Genomic DNA, 13,439 nt, shown 5'->3' with positions numbered 1-13,439 from the left:
AAGATATATAAAAGATATAGGGGTGGGGCTACACCTTTTGAAGTACACAGACAAGAGTGGTATCTCAAACATCTATCAAAGTAAATATTAATAAATACATAGAAAAAAAAAGTGAAAGCATCTATTTGCTCCCCTCCCCCCTTTCACAACCTTCCTTCGGTCCTTTCTATAATAATAGGTGTAGATAAGTAGTTTCCTGTCTTGCTACGACAAACTCAGCTACAGTCAGGCTGAACATATTCCTCTGTTAGACTCAAAATACAACAAAAAACAACTGCAATGCATTTTGTTACATATAAAACAAGAACAGCAGAACAACAGACACATGAACAATAGGCCGGCTTAGTACTTTTCACCAAATAGGCTGTCATGTTTAACCACAGAAACCGACAACAGTTTATCAAGAGTCCACTCATGAGAAACAGTTTCCCACAACTACAAAGATTAAAATGAAGTTAAGATAAATCAATAATAAATCAATAAAAATCAATGCAGCAGGAAGACAGAGTGATAGAGAAGGAGAGAGTACTCACAGAGGAAGAAGAAGCAGATCAAAGTGTGACAGACTTTCATGTTGGAGGCTCTGATGGTTTATCGCTGCCTCTCTTCCGTCTTCACTGACAAACCAGGAACTCCTCACTTCTCTAAATGATGGAGTCCCTCCTCCAAACAGCACACACACACACACACACACACACACACACACAGACCTCTCCACACCCCACACACACACACAACCCCCAACCCTCATTATTATGTAATGTGTGATTTTACATAAAAACTGGGTCTGATTGTAACTTACAGCAGCATTAATGCAATATTTTCATCTCCACTGCAAAAAGTCTCCATCTTATTCAATCATTTGTGTCTATTGTTGAGTCCTATTATATGTCCTATTTCATAAAACAAGTGACAGGGAGGGAGGGAGACTTAATACGATCCAGGAAGTTCAGTTTATGTAACAGATCGATGGGTTTGAATGAAACTTATCACAGTGACAATCATTGTAAATAAAAAATAAAGAAAGTAAAAAGTAAACAGTAGACAGTGTTTAAAGAAGAGGTGGCCATATTTCATCTCTCAGTTGGTGGATTTTGATGAACTTTGAACCAATTCTGAGGTTATTTATAAGATTAATATATTGGACCTGCATTTAAGAATCAAGAGAGCTCAATGTCGTTGGTGTCAATGTTCAGATGTAATATTCCTTCAGATTTCTTCAGTTCTGCAGGCACAATAACTGACATTGAAATTCAGAAGACAATATTTTAATGATATTAGGGGTTAGTGGGGATGCTGCATCCATTCCTGACATTCCCCAAATTCAAAATGTCCATATTTCAACTCCTGGTGGGAACATTTTGATTCAGTCAATTAAAATAAAGTTAAATAAGGGTACAAAATAACTGAGGATGCAATATGAAAGGGTTAAAATTAAATATTTTATTTCACCTGAACTTTAATAATACATTAATATCTTTAAAAAAAATATTTAAGAGAAGCTTAACTTAAAGTAGAAGCAGTAAAAGGAGCTAACAAACAGATTTGTGTGTGAATGTGAGTCCTTCAAACCACTGTGTGTTCACCTGTTGACCACTGAGAGAGTCAATGTGGCGTCGACAGCGTTGGAGCTACAGCTGATGCAAACTAACAGTAGAGTACAGAGGAGGGGAAGCGTCTTCGGCGTGGCTGCTCGCTGCAACCCGAGGCACAGAGTAGACCACGTTATCTGCATCACCACGGGGGGCGCTGTGGAGCGAGGCAGCTGCACCGTTGGAGAAATCCACCTCAGAGTAGGTGAGTTTACTCGGGTCGTCTTCAGTCTGGAAGAAAACAATCAGAGGTCAAAGGTTATCACTTACTGACTGTTTTACTCTTAATAGCAACTGGAAGCTTTTATTTTATGGTTACTTTTCTCTCTTGATGAACAAACTGAAAATAAATAGAAACTTTTGTTAATGAACTCAAAATGAATGGAACATTTTTTGTTGAATATTGAACTAATAGCATTATAACTATAGAAAGCTGGCCTTTAAAACCTGTGGTCTTTCTCCAACTCAGTTTAAATATCTTATTATATATCTATCTTATATATTTTAAGTAAAAGTTGGAGTATTTGTTTTAAATCTGATACATAAACTGATGTAAAGTTCTTTTAAAACCATATTTTGAGGACAACTCTCTGTTCTGCCACAAACATTTTATTCGTCACAAAGCCTGGATCCAAAAGTTAATTGTACATCAGTCATATTTGGATGTGAGACAGAGAAACAGCTTTTGTGAAATGTGTAAAAATTATTATCATATCAAGTTATATTAGTAGATGTATAGTAGTAGATATGTTTTAAGCCTAAATCCTAAAATCTGACCATAGTTTTTACTCACTTTGTTCTGGGGACCAGCTGCAGTGATAAGGCTGTACTCATCTGTGGTTTCAACTGCATTTGGTTTGGAGTATTTGGCGTAAGTGTAAACTGTAGATATTTCTGCAGGAGGAGATCTGCTCTGTCTGTCCTCCTCTCCGATCTCCTCATACACTCTGTTGGCCTGCAGGAAGAGAACAGGGGTCTGTTTGTATTAATATCAGCTGCTGTCACAAACACTAATGACACTGAAATATCCCAAATGTATTCAAACTCACCTCTGTCACATTAGCATACTCAGTTTCCACAGGAGGTTCTGAAAAACCAAATATAATTTTTACTGAAACTCACCAGTTTTTGTCGACTCCTGTCAGTGTCACTTTATTAGTATAAGTATTTTCATATTTCTCATTACTTCATCTACGGTTCATTTAGCAAAAAGCACAAACACACCCCCCTCCTCTCTTTTTCTGAGGCTCTCTGTCACAGCACTGCAGGTACACACACACACACACACACACACACACACACACACCAAGTTGCGCCCCCGTCCCCCTCCCTCCCTCCTCCCTCACCTGTAGTTCTACACACTTGAAAAATGGAGCGAGATCGACAGCCCAAGAGGAAAGGTGGAGCAGAGAGGGAGAGGCTGAAAAAGATAACAGCACTGGCCACAGATCAGCAAAGTGCTGTAAAATAACTGACATGTTTGTCAGTAAGGGAGCAGGTCAGAGTCAGACATTAAACAATAGTGGTGACAACAGATGCACCACCATAGTCTATCCAGCACCACCAGCTTAATGAGGAGGTTAGATCCACTTTGTGGAAGCTGATGGGCTAAAAGTGACTTAATAAAACAAATGTTGTAACAAAGGATATTGCAAATTTTAGAATATGCTTAACTAACATAACACAACATAATAAATTATATGAATATTGAAATCCTTGTATTATATTATTTAATTTAACCTTTATTTAACCAGGTAACATCGCACTGAGACTAAGAACATATTTGTTGTTATATGAACATAGCCAGTGCATATAAAAATTGTCAATTAGTGAATTTGTATAGCTGGGAAATGATGGGTGGCTTTTGGATTTTTCTTTACAAAGGTGGAGAAGGAAGCAGTGTCAGCACCGGCACTAGTGCTGCAAGAGCTCCTGCTGTCATAGCAGTGGTGGACAGCAGCAGTGAAGAGTCAGAGCAGGAACCTTCAGGTACAATTTAAGTACAAAGCAAACATGCAGGCTATGCTTTTAGAATAATTTGTGCTTCACTTATGATGATCAGTATATGGTCTCAAGTTTAGGTTTATTTCATTTACTACTACACTGTTAATGTGCAGCCTGCACGTTAACAGTGTAGCAGTAAATGAAATAAAATAGAAATTATGATTATAATGATAACTGAAATGATGATAATTTCAGTTATGTGATTTGAGTACAGGTTATTGCAGCACAACAGAAACATTTATTTTGTAGGGGAAAGAAACAAAAAGCTGTGTGTGGGTGCATGTGGAGCCTTTGCTTTATTATTTTACACTCTTACATCAGTAGGCGCCCAACCTAACTCACTCTTGGTGTTTCGCGTTAATCGGGTGGTGGTGGCATGGGATGGTATCAAATTCCCGGCCTGAATTATTGTCCCAGTCCGTCCCTGTCTTACATTAAATGTGGTTAAATTTGCTTTGGATTATGTGTTTGTGCTTTCCATATTCAAGGAGAACAACAATAAAAACAAAACAAACTTAAGCCTTGAACTGAAGGTGGTTAATGCAACCGGGCAGGTTTAGTCAAAGAGACACATACAGCTCTGAGAAAAATGTCCATGCTTTTAAAATCATAACACAAAGGGGGATAACTGATATTGTTTGCTGTTTGGGTGTCCTGTCAACAGTTTTACCTACATCTCTTTTATAATGGTGGTACATTACATTTGCCCCAGTGCAGAAACTTTAAGGTTTAAGGTCAAATTACACATCATGTGTTAAACATACCAAAGTTTGATATTTAAAAAAGAATATTTGTCTCACATGTGATGGGAGATGTTTTTTGTGAGAAATGGAAAGTGCTTAGTTGCCTTTGTCGTCTGTGTGTGTGTGTGTGTGTGTGTGTGTGTGTGTGTGTGTGTGTGTGTGTTTCCTGCAGTCTCACCTTTGGGTTTACTGGCCCTCTTCCTGCAGAATATCAGCACAGACGCTGATAATACGATGATCATGACGACCAGAGTCAGACGCACATACAGCTGCAAACCTGTGAATGTTTGATCTGAAGTTTAATTTCCATTAGTTTGACAAACTGAGTCCAGGTCCATGTGAACCCTGATGGCCTATTCATATATTTGCATACCTACAGTACATACATATTCACACACAAGGTTTTGTTGAATGCTGTAAATGTACCTGGACCTGCAGCTCTCTGTTGCTGTTCAGGCTGGTTGGGGGTTTCAGGGGAGGATGATGAAGGTGTGGAGCTTCCTGAACTGGAGCTTAAACTCTGTGTTGTTGTCGGTGTGGAGGCTGATGGGACTGATGGTGTAAAAGGTGCTTTGGTGGTGGTTTTCCAGTTTGGTTTTGAAGCGGTTGGAGCTGTGAAACACATTTCAGATATTTTACAGATGAACTGTTGCTTTTAAAGGAGCATTTATCAGTGTTCACAATAATGGAAATATGCAGCTCCAAATATAATTGTTAGACTAAACATGTTGGGTTATTAGAAACATCAGCAGCTGTCAGTGAACACTTCATTTCATGACTCTCAGTAGAAACTCACCATCTTCAACTCTGAGCTCAAAGTCATAGGTTGCATCTTTTAACACAGCTCTGCCCAACCAACATCTGTACCGCCCCGAGTCAGACTTAGTCAGCTTTGTGATGCTCACATACAGAAGTGTTTTCGATGCTGGAAAAGTTCCTTCTTTATATTCAATGCTGTATCTGCCATTCTGAGCTCTGTTCTCATCTGTTTCAATGAGAATGTCTTTTCCTTCACATTCTCTCTTACAGAAGATCTTCCTGCTTCCAGAGAAAGAGAAGGAGCATCCAACTGTGATGTTTCCTCCTTCACTTCCTGTATGGACCAGGATTTCTGCATTGATTAGACGAATGTTTCCATCCTGCAGTGCTGTTGAAAAGATGAGCAATCAATAGTTACTATCTGTCCTTCCTGTAAGATGTTGCAGTGACATTCACACAGATCCACGGAGTCATACTGGGAGCTGCCCAGTTCAACCAGTCTGTGACCGGTAACAATTTTAGTTGTATTCTTTCATCAAATATTTTACACATCATAATCTTCGATTCTGACTCTGAATTCCAAAAGAAAAAGAAAAAAACTTAAAATGTAAATATCCACAATTAAGTAATTCAACTATCTGCAGCTGTAGTCAGTCGTTTTCATTTGTGACCCACTGAAACTTTACATCTAAAATACCACTGGCTGAAATAGCATATTCCTCTGTTACACTCAAAATACAACAAAAAACAACTGCAATGCATTTTGTTACACATAAAACAACAACAGCAGAACAACAGACACATGTACAGTAGGCCAGCTTAGTACTTAGAGAAGTGGCCCTTTTTAACCACAGAAACCAACAACAGTTTATCAGTTCACTCATGAGAAATGGGTGAGAAATGAGTTTCCCACGATTACATCGTTTAAAATTAAGTTAAAAGAAATCAATAATAAATTAATAAATCAATAAAGATCATACAGCAGGAAGACAGAGTGATAGAGAAGGAGAGTGTACTCACAGAGGAAGAAGAAGCAGATCAAAATGTGACAGACTTTCATGTTGGAGGCTCTGATGGTTTATCGCTGCCTCTCTTCCGTCTTCACTGGAAAACCAGGAACTCCTCACTTCTCTAAATGATGGAGTCCCTCCTCCAAACAGCACATACACCCACACACACACAGACCTCTCCAATCCCCATGATTATGTTTTTTCCCCACTGCAGAGTCGATTACCTGCAAGTTTGTGTGTGATTTTACATAAAAACTGGGTCTGATTGTAACTTACAGCAACATTAATGCCATATTTTCATCTCCACTGCAAAAAGTCTCCATCTTATTAAATTGTATTATTATTTATTATTATTATCGGTCTATTAAGAAGTCCTATTACATGTCTTATTCATAAAACAGCTGATGAAAATCTGCCAGTTTAACCTGTATCCAATTTTGTACACAAGGAAGAATATAATTCATGTAACACACAGTTTGACAAGAGGGTGGACTAAAACTGGCTGCATCTCTCTTCAACATTCTTCCAACATTTTAATTGTTGTAGCCGAGGTTGGCACCTAAAACAACATTTAATAAATACAAAGGGGGGTTTCGTTATTTTAGGTGAGAATGAAAAACAAAATCTTTATATCTTGTTGTCAGGATCGTGAGGTAAACAGCAGACAGTGTTTAAACAGATCTTTATTACTGTTCAGCCCTCTATCTCTCCGTCCAAACTGAAACTCGCAGCCTGAAGACTTCCTCCTCGAAACGACAGATGCTTGTGGTTTGAGGTACCATGGCTAAGTTCCTGTTTATGTAAGTCTACCAAATGAGCGTCACACTTCTTGCCAAATAATGCAAATCAATGCCGCAGAACCAGATATTGAAGTTTTTATTCATCTGTGAACCTCCGTCCAATTCATTTCCTACTCTGAAATGAGAAACGGGAACTACAAATGTTGCTTTTTTTAAAAGTGGTTTTGTCACTCAGTTCGAAAGAAATGGATATCAAAGTGTTTTCTGACACGAAATACAATTTATAGAAATTCTGTTTTTTCAGAACTTAAGAAACATATTATTTGGTTGAAAACATGGTAACTGATCAAAGCTGCTAACAATAATGAGCTCCAAAGGCCTTGTGTATCATATACAGGTATTGCATCATCTGAACTCTAATTTATCTGCAGATAAGAAGACAAACCAATTTTAAACATGTGAAAGGATGTCAAGGGTCATATGTTTGAAGATCTGAAAGAGCCATGAACATAAATTCTGTCTTTCCCATTGCTTTCCCGACTGTATGAATGGAGAGCTGTATGATGTAGATCAATGGTTCCCAACCTTTTTCCTTAAGGGATCCCTTTTCTATCAGTACACTGACGACCCCTGACTAAGCAGCATATTTTATGGATATTTCATATTATATTTGATGCAAAGCGATAAAGAGTGAGCAATAATGACAGGAAGTTTGTGTTAAACGAGTGATTTGGATGAATTCTGAGCAGATTATTTCCTGTGAATATTGATCAGAGATTAGCTTTCCTGATAATTTTGGGACCTTTTTTAATACAATTCTCTGAGTATCGTCTACTTTTTTATTATCTAACAATCATTCATACTTAATCGGTGTCCTGCCTGACAAATTCTATTCGGACTTTGGTTATTTTAACTGTACTTTACTAATGCAGACTAGGCTGTTTATCTAAATCTTAGAAATCTTAGAATCACTGAGATATAAACCTACTGTGTATGTATCTTTATATTTTTCCTACACCCATTACATTTAAGAAGCCCTTGCGAACCTAGTTGGGGTCCCGACCCCCAGGTTGGCAACCACTGGTGTAGAATGTCCCAATAAATAATACCGAAAACTGTAGGTTAGTTGACATTTAAAGATGAGTTGCAGCCAATGAATATGTCTCTTTATATTGCATGGGCGCCATTTAAGTGAGTTAGAAATTATACAATGAGGAACATTCAAGAGAAAACCTACAGAGATTACTGTACGCCGCATTGAGGGGTAGAAGTTTAGTTCTGGATGCATTTTGATACACGGCATCGGCATAGTCAAGAAATGGTAAAAATGGCTTTGGTGTGCATTCACCAGACAACTGTTGCTGTGTCATTTGTGTTGCGTCTGTGTGAGCGTAGAGTAGATTTGGTCCTTATCCCTGCTGGTTAGATCGAGGCTCTGGTAGGTGTCTTCACATGTGGAGACCGGAGGAAAGTTCTGAAAACAAAATCAGTAACATTACCAAGGAGGCACACCGGAAACAGCAGCAGCTTGCATGGAAATGTGTTTATTGGCGACAAAGTTTGCACAAAGGTGGAAACAGAAGCTGTGTATTTAGCTGTATTTTGGTGAAAATATACATAAGACGTATTGACTATGCTGATGTGGTTTGAGAGCTTTCTGTAGACATTTAGATATTTCTTTGCACTGTGAAAATTGTCACTATAGCTGCTGTTCTCTGTGAAGTTTCCACAGCTGCTATTTTAAGCTGTAATATTGGATTTTTTTTGTTTTAGCAGAAGAAAGTTGTTATGGCAACTTCATTGGCCCATTTACACATCTAGCAGGAACAGAGCAACTTGATTTATCCCCCTTGTGAATATAAGTCCAATATTAACTTTCCTTTTAGCCAAATATTTGGTTGCTAAACTGTCCAGTGCGTTCACGAGTAGTCTAGCTAATCTAGTCTAACTGTGTCTGTGCGGTGCAGAGGAAGAAATGTACAGCGAGTTGGGGTTTTTTTTTTTTTTTTTCAGGAAACAGCTGCCTGCTGTTGCTAGTGGAAACGGATGACGAGTGGTCGAGGTGAGGTTGCAGGTTGAAAAACTGAAACAAAAAACTGAAAGCTCTGAAAAGTTGAGAGGAGCCGCAGAGTCTGGTGATATTACATTACAGAGAACCAGCATTAATATAAAAATATTGATTGGTTTTATGTACAGAAAGTTAATTTGTGATGCCCATTTCTGCCAATGTGATGGAAAAAAAGAATCTGTAAGTTATTATAATGAGAAACTTTCTCAAAATACTGACATAACAGCTAAAAATAATGACTTTGTGATACTAGGTCATTATGTTGAAGTAAACTGATCAATAAGCACACTTTAACATAAACACAGATCAAAATAAACGTTGTGGTAAACCTTTAACCTCGAAAGCTACAACAGCAACCACAACCACACTGAGAGAGAGAGAGAGAGAGAGAGAGAGAGAGAGAGAGAGAGAGAGAGAGAGAGAGAGACAGACAGACAGACAGACAGACAGACAGACAGACAGACAGAGACAGAGAGAGACAGAGAGATATCTATAGTTATAATTCTCAATTACATTGCAGTCAGAGTTTTATAAATTTATTAATTTTATAAAAAGATTCTCAGTACAGTTTTTTTTTCTTTTTTGTTTTAAGTTTATAGAACTAAATACATACAATTGCAAATTTTAAAAGGACCAGTGTGTAAGAATTAGTGGCATCTAGCAGTGTAGTGGTAGATTGCATTGCCCACACCTCACCCTCCCCTTCCAAAATGCAAAGGAGAAACTACAGTAGCTTCGAAAAGTGCAAAACCAAAAAGGCTCAATCTAGATCCGGTGTTTGGTTTGTCCATTCTGTGCTACTGTAGAAACATAGCAGTTCAACATGGCAATAACAATAAGATCAAATTGGCCCATTCTGGTAATGAATACACAACCATTGTTGTTTTGAGGTAATTATACACTAATAAAAAACATACTTATGAATATTATATTCCATTTCTGACAATAGATCCTCCTAAATGTTACACTTGTATTTATTTATCACTTGCTCTATCATTAGTTGGTTGTCAGGGCTGTTGGGTGAGATTCACAGAACATGTTTTGAAAACTGCAAATACACTTGACTGCTTTGTTTTCTTTCTTCCCCCAGTGCAGCAGCAGCCATCTTAACAGCAGACAGCGAGAGTAAAGCAAGACAGATGAGTTGAAGAAAGTCACCTCAGTCTTGGTGCACTCCAAGATTCCCCTCGTCTTCTTTTTGTGGAGGAACAGCAGAACAACAGCCAACAGCACAGCCACCACTACCACAGGTACACACACACCCAACACCAGGAGGACAGGAGGACTCGAACCTGATCAAATAAAGGACATCAAAGAACTGACTCATTCTTGTGAGACATAGATGGATTGTTTAATAAAAAGATGTCTAGCATCCTGCAAACATTATATAAAATCCTCTACGTGCTTCTGTCATGATAATATTAGTTGAAACAGACATTTTGGACAATAACGTTGTTGTATTTGAATTTTATTAAGGATTAAGGAGACAAACACGGTAACTGCTGACTGTACTTGCAGACTCCTTGCTGGTTTCAGGGGTAGTGATCGGAACTGTGAACGACAAAAACACAAAATGAAAACATAAGAGACAAATCAAGTTACTATAACACAGGTGTTGCCTGTGCTTCTCTCTCTCTCTCTCTCTCTCTCTCTCTCTCTCTTTCTGAAGAATAACTAAACTCAATAATAAACATAAAGAATACTTCTGCAGCAGCTCAACAAGTCCTCAGTGTTCATTGTAGTACACATAGTCGCGCAGTGTGTGTTGCCACAATTTTCAGATGTTGTAATGAGGAAATTAGTGGTTTGGAAATTGAATATATGTTAACAGAAGAAGTGTTAAAATACAATGATAACACAGAAAAAATTAGCAATAAAGGTCTGTTTATAAGCCAGTTTCAGATAAAGTTCTCTACAGTTCAGGTACGGGTTAAGGTCGGGTTCAATATTTCTCCTATGGGGGATTAATAAAGGTATATCTTATCTTATTTGAGAATTTATAGTACACAGTAAGTAAAAGCAGACTATATATCTTCCTCTTTAAAACATCAGCTGTCAGTGAAATCGTCCACAGACATGCAGAAACAGCTTCATGACTTCCAGGAGAAACTCACAGTCTGTAATGCTGACTTCAAATTCTTCATATGAATCTGGAAGTAAAGGTCTTCTCACTCCACACCTGTACCATCCCGCGTCAGACTTCCTCAGCTGTGCGATGCTCACATACAACAGCTGTGAGTTTCTCTCATATTTGAGGCCGTACCTGCCTTTCTGCTTTTCAAACCCACGCGTTTCAACGAGAACATCCTCCTCTTTGCATTCTGCCCTACATAAGAACTTCCTGCCGATTTCCACTAACGGAAAGGAGAATCCGACGCTGATACTTTCTCCCTCAGTACCTCGAATGTGCCTTGGAGAACCATCGTCTTCATCACACAGTGAACCTGAAAAGATGAACGATGGATGAATAGTGACACTTCTTGCATTGTAGACCTTGTGATTGACAGCTCATTCTCAGTGAGTCCGTCCAGCTCAACGCACCAAACTCAGATCAAACTGTCAAACAGTGCTGATCAGATATGGATCCAGATTCTGTTACTGTGTTGACTATTTCTCTCTTAGAATAGTTTCAGAAACGTATTTTACTGTTTATATTTATGATGCAGCATGACAGTCATGAACTCACACAGCAGCACTTCCCCCAACTCGGAAGTACAAACTTTTGCATTACATACCAGAAGAAGAAAAATGATATTGCTATAGCTATATAAGATAACATACACTGATAGCGGTAAAATGTAGATAGGCCAGGCTCGGCCATCAGTCAATACTTCAATCATAGTTTAACAAAAGTTTCAAGATGAGTAATGTTTATACTAAATCCCTACACTACCTTTGTTATGTAACTTAAAATAATAATGTTGTCTCTTTTTTGTGTGCAGAAGTGAAAATTAGTCATCTTCAACATTTGTTGTCTTCTGGTTTAAGAAGGCAGTTGGAAAACAGATACAAAATAGGATGTATGCTCTACGGGATAACTACTGCACTGTAGCTGTGGGAAAGAAGAAGTAGCTGTAGCAGAATTATTTGGCTTTGAGCCACCTCTGTTGTTTAACTTAAAAGCCTTATAATGTAACTAATAAATCAGTATTATGTATTTTAATGTAATTGTACAAAATTAAACAATAAATACATCCTGTATGTTAGTTGCTGTTAGTTCCAAACCTAAAATGTATGTGGATTGAGAGCAGAAACTGCAATTTATTAACAGTTGGATACATAAATGTGAACATAAAAGTCATGATATTAATAATTATAATAATAATGACAATAATAATAATAATAACAATAAAACAATTCTAATGTATGTATACATGTATGCACGAATAAAGAGAAGAAACTGTGTGTGCTGCATCACTAAATAGTAATCAGAGTAATCAGTCCTCACCTGATAAAAAGCAGAAAAAGAGAACATGATGGATATTCATTCTGAATGTGATACAGATGGAGAGAAATCCTTAAACTGCAGGAGAACTGTGTCTATCCTCCCTCACTCTGGCATCTGACATCCAGTGCCTTTCTACTTTGTTCTTCTTTCTCTGACCTGTTGCACAAACAGTCCTCGAATGTCACAACTATTAATGATACAGCTGAGTGTGGGAACATTAACGCTCTCTCTCTGTTCACACGTTCAAGTTCTCCACTTTTGAGTGACCCACGTCAAAGGTTACCACAGACCTCGTCAATGCTTTATGAAACCTGCTTGTTTTGTTTTGTACATTCATACTTATTTGAAAGGCTGCAATATGAAGTTGCAAATCATTATCAATCAAATCCGCGGCCACGCTGAGCTTTTAGCCTCTTTTAGCTCACGGTTTTGGTTTTACAGGACATTGTCACAACCTCTGACACAATATGAGTGGACTCAAATGCACGACTCTGGGACAGACAGACAAAGATGTAGCAAAAATGATATTTATTTATCCAAAATATAATTCAAACAAAAGGCGCTCTCAAGGAGGATCAACAAATCAACACAAACTTCAACTGAAACATGAAATAACCTGAACACTTGACGATACTCTTTCTACCAACTGAACAAGACAAACTGACAAAGACAAAGGGAGACAAGGACTATTTATGTGTGAATACTGCAGCAGAGATTAGTTTTCTTGATATTTTACTTCCTTTTTTGACAAACTCATTGCTTTCTTCTCATTGTTCTATTAGCTCTTTGGTTGTTTAGTAGAGACTGAAGGCTCTGTGAATATAGCTTCTGTTCAGGTCTTTGAAGTTTAGATCTTAAATAATAATAAAAACTTTAAAAATAACAGTTTCATTCAGTTATCTTCACATAAATGAATGAGATGCTAAGATATAAGCCTACTGTGTATATTTTCAAGTTTTTACTGCCACTCTGTAAATGTAAAACTGATATTAGACATCCAACCTCATCATCATTATTGTGTAATAGGGGGAACTAAAACCACAGATACACAAAAAGAGAAAAGGGAATAAGTTGA

General features: G+C 37.8%; 2 protein-coding genes across 52 annotated transcripts in view; both read right to left on the bottom strand.

Moving 5' to 3' along the window:
* The window catches only part of LOC127376922 (mucin-5AC-like), a 59,286-nt gene extending 53,007 nt beyond the window's left edge, over window positions 1–6,279 (bottom strand). For 31 of the 48 annotated variants that reach the window (XM_051424351.1, XM_051424358.1, XM_051424321.1 and 28 more), the window contains exon 1: window positions 534–663. In XM_051424351.1, the coding sequence (XP_051280311.1) occupies window positions 534–573 (40 nt within the window). In that variant the 5' untranslated portion in view covers window positions 574–663. Of the gene's footprint in view, window positions 1–533; window positions 664–1,420; window positions 1,824–2,385; window positions 2,569–2,641; window positions 2,680–4,517; window positions 4,617–4,765; window positions 4,952–5,135; window positions 5,487–6,118 lie in introns of those variants that run through there. The other 17 variants (XM_051424342.1, XM_051424341.1, XM_051424331.1 and 14 more) reach the window with 12 other exon arrangements.
* A 689-nt stretch (window positions 6,280–6,968) lies between these two features.
* LOC127376943 (uncharacterized) lies at window positions 6,969–12,515 on the bottom strand. 4 transcript variants are annotated; one of them, XM_051424429.1, is made up of 5 exons: window positions 12,365–12,515; window positions 11,031–11,360; window positions 10,411–10,467; window positions 10,075–10,208; window positions 6,969–8,322 (listed from the first exon to the last, which is right to left on the bottom strand). In XM_051424429.1, the coding sequence occupies exons 1-5, from the start codon at window positions 12,402–12,404 to the stop codon at window positions 8,215–8,217; spliced, it is 669 nt and encodes a 222-aa protein (XP_051280389.1). In that variant the 5' UTR covers window positions 12,405–12,515; the 3' UTR covers window positions 6,969–8,214. The 4 variants fall into 4 exon arrangements, with proteins under 4 accessions (XP_051280389.1, XP_051280390.1, XP_051280391.1 ...); XM_051424430.1 differs by having other exon boundaries at window positions 10,429–10,467; XM_051424431.1 differs by having other exon boundaries at window positions 11,316–11,360.
* Window positions 12,516–13,439: the final 924 nt, after the last annotated feature.

Source organism: Dicentrarchus labrax, unplaced genomic scaffold (assembly GCF_905237075.1).
Source record: "Dicentrarchus labrax unplaced genomic scaffold, dlabrax2021, whole genome shotgun sequence".
NCBI classification, from domain to species: domain Eukaryota; kingdom Metazoa; phylum Chordata; class Actinopteri; family Moronidae; genus Dicentrarchus; species Dicentrarchus labrax.
The sequence above is the reverse complement of the archived record's forward strand: the minus strand, read 5'-3'. Positions and strand labels throughout refer to the sequence as shown.

Bases quoted from the DNA above. Each gene is read 5' to 3' on its own strand.
- LOC127376943 (XM_051424429.1), bottom strand. From the start codon at position 12,404: ATGAATATCCATCATGTTCTCTTTTTCTGCTTTTTATCAG. The intron at 10,468-11,030 runs GTGAGTTTCTCC...TGTCGTTCACAG, and splicing joins TGAAGTCAGCATTACAGACT to TTCCGATCACTACCCCTGAA. The intron at 10,209-10,410 runs GTGTTTGTCTCC...TTATTTGATCAG, and splicing joins AAGTACAGTCAGCAGTTACC to GTTCGAGTCCTCCTGTCCTC.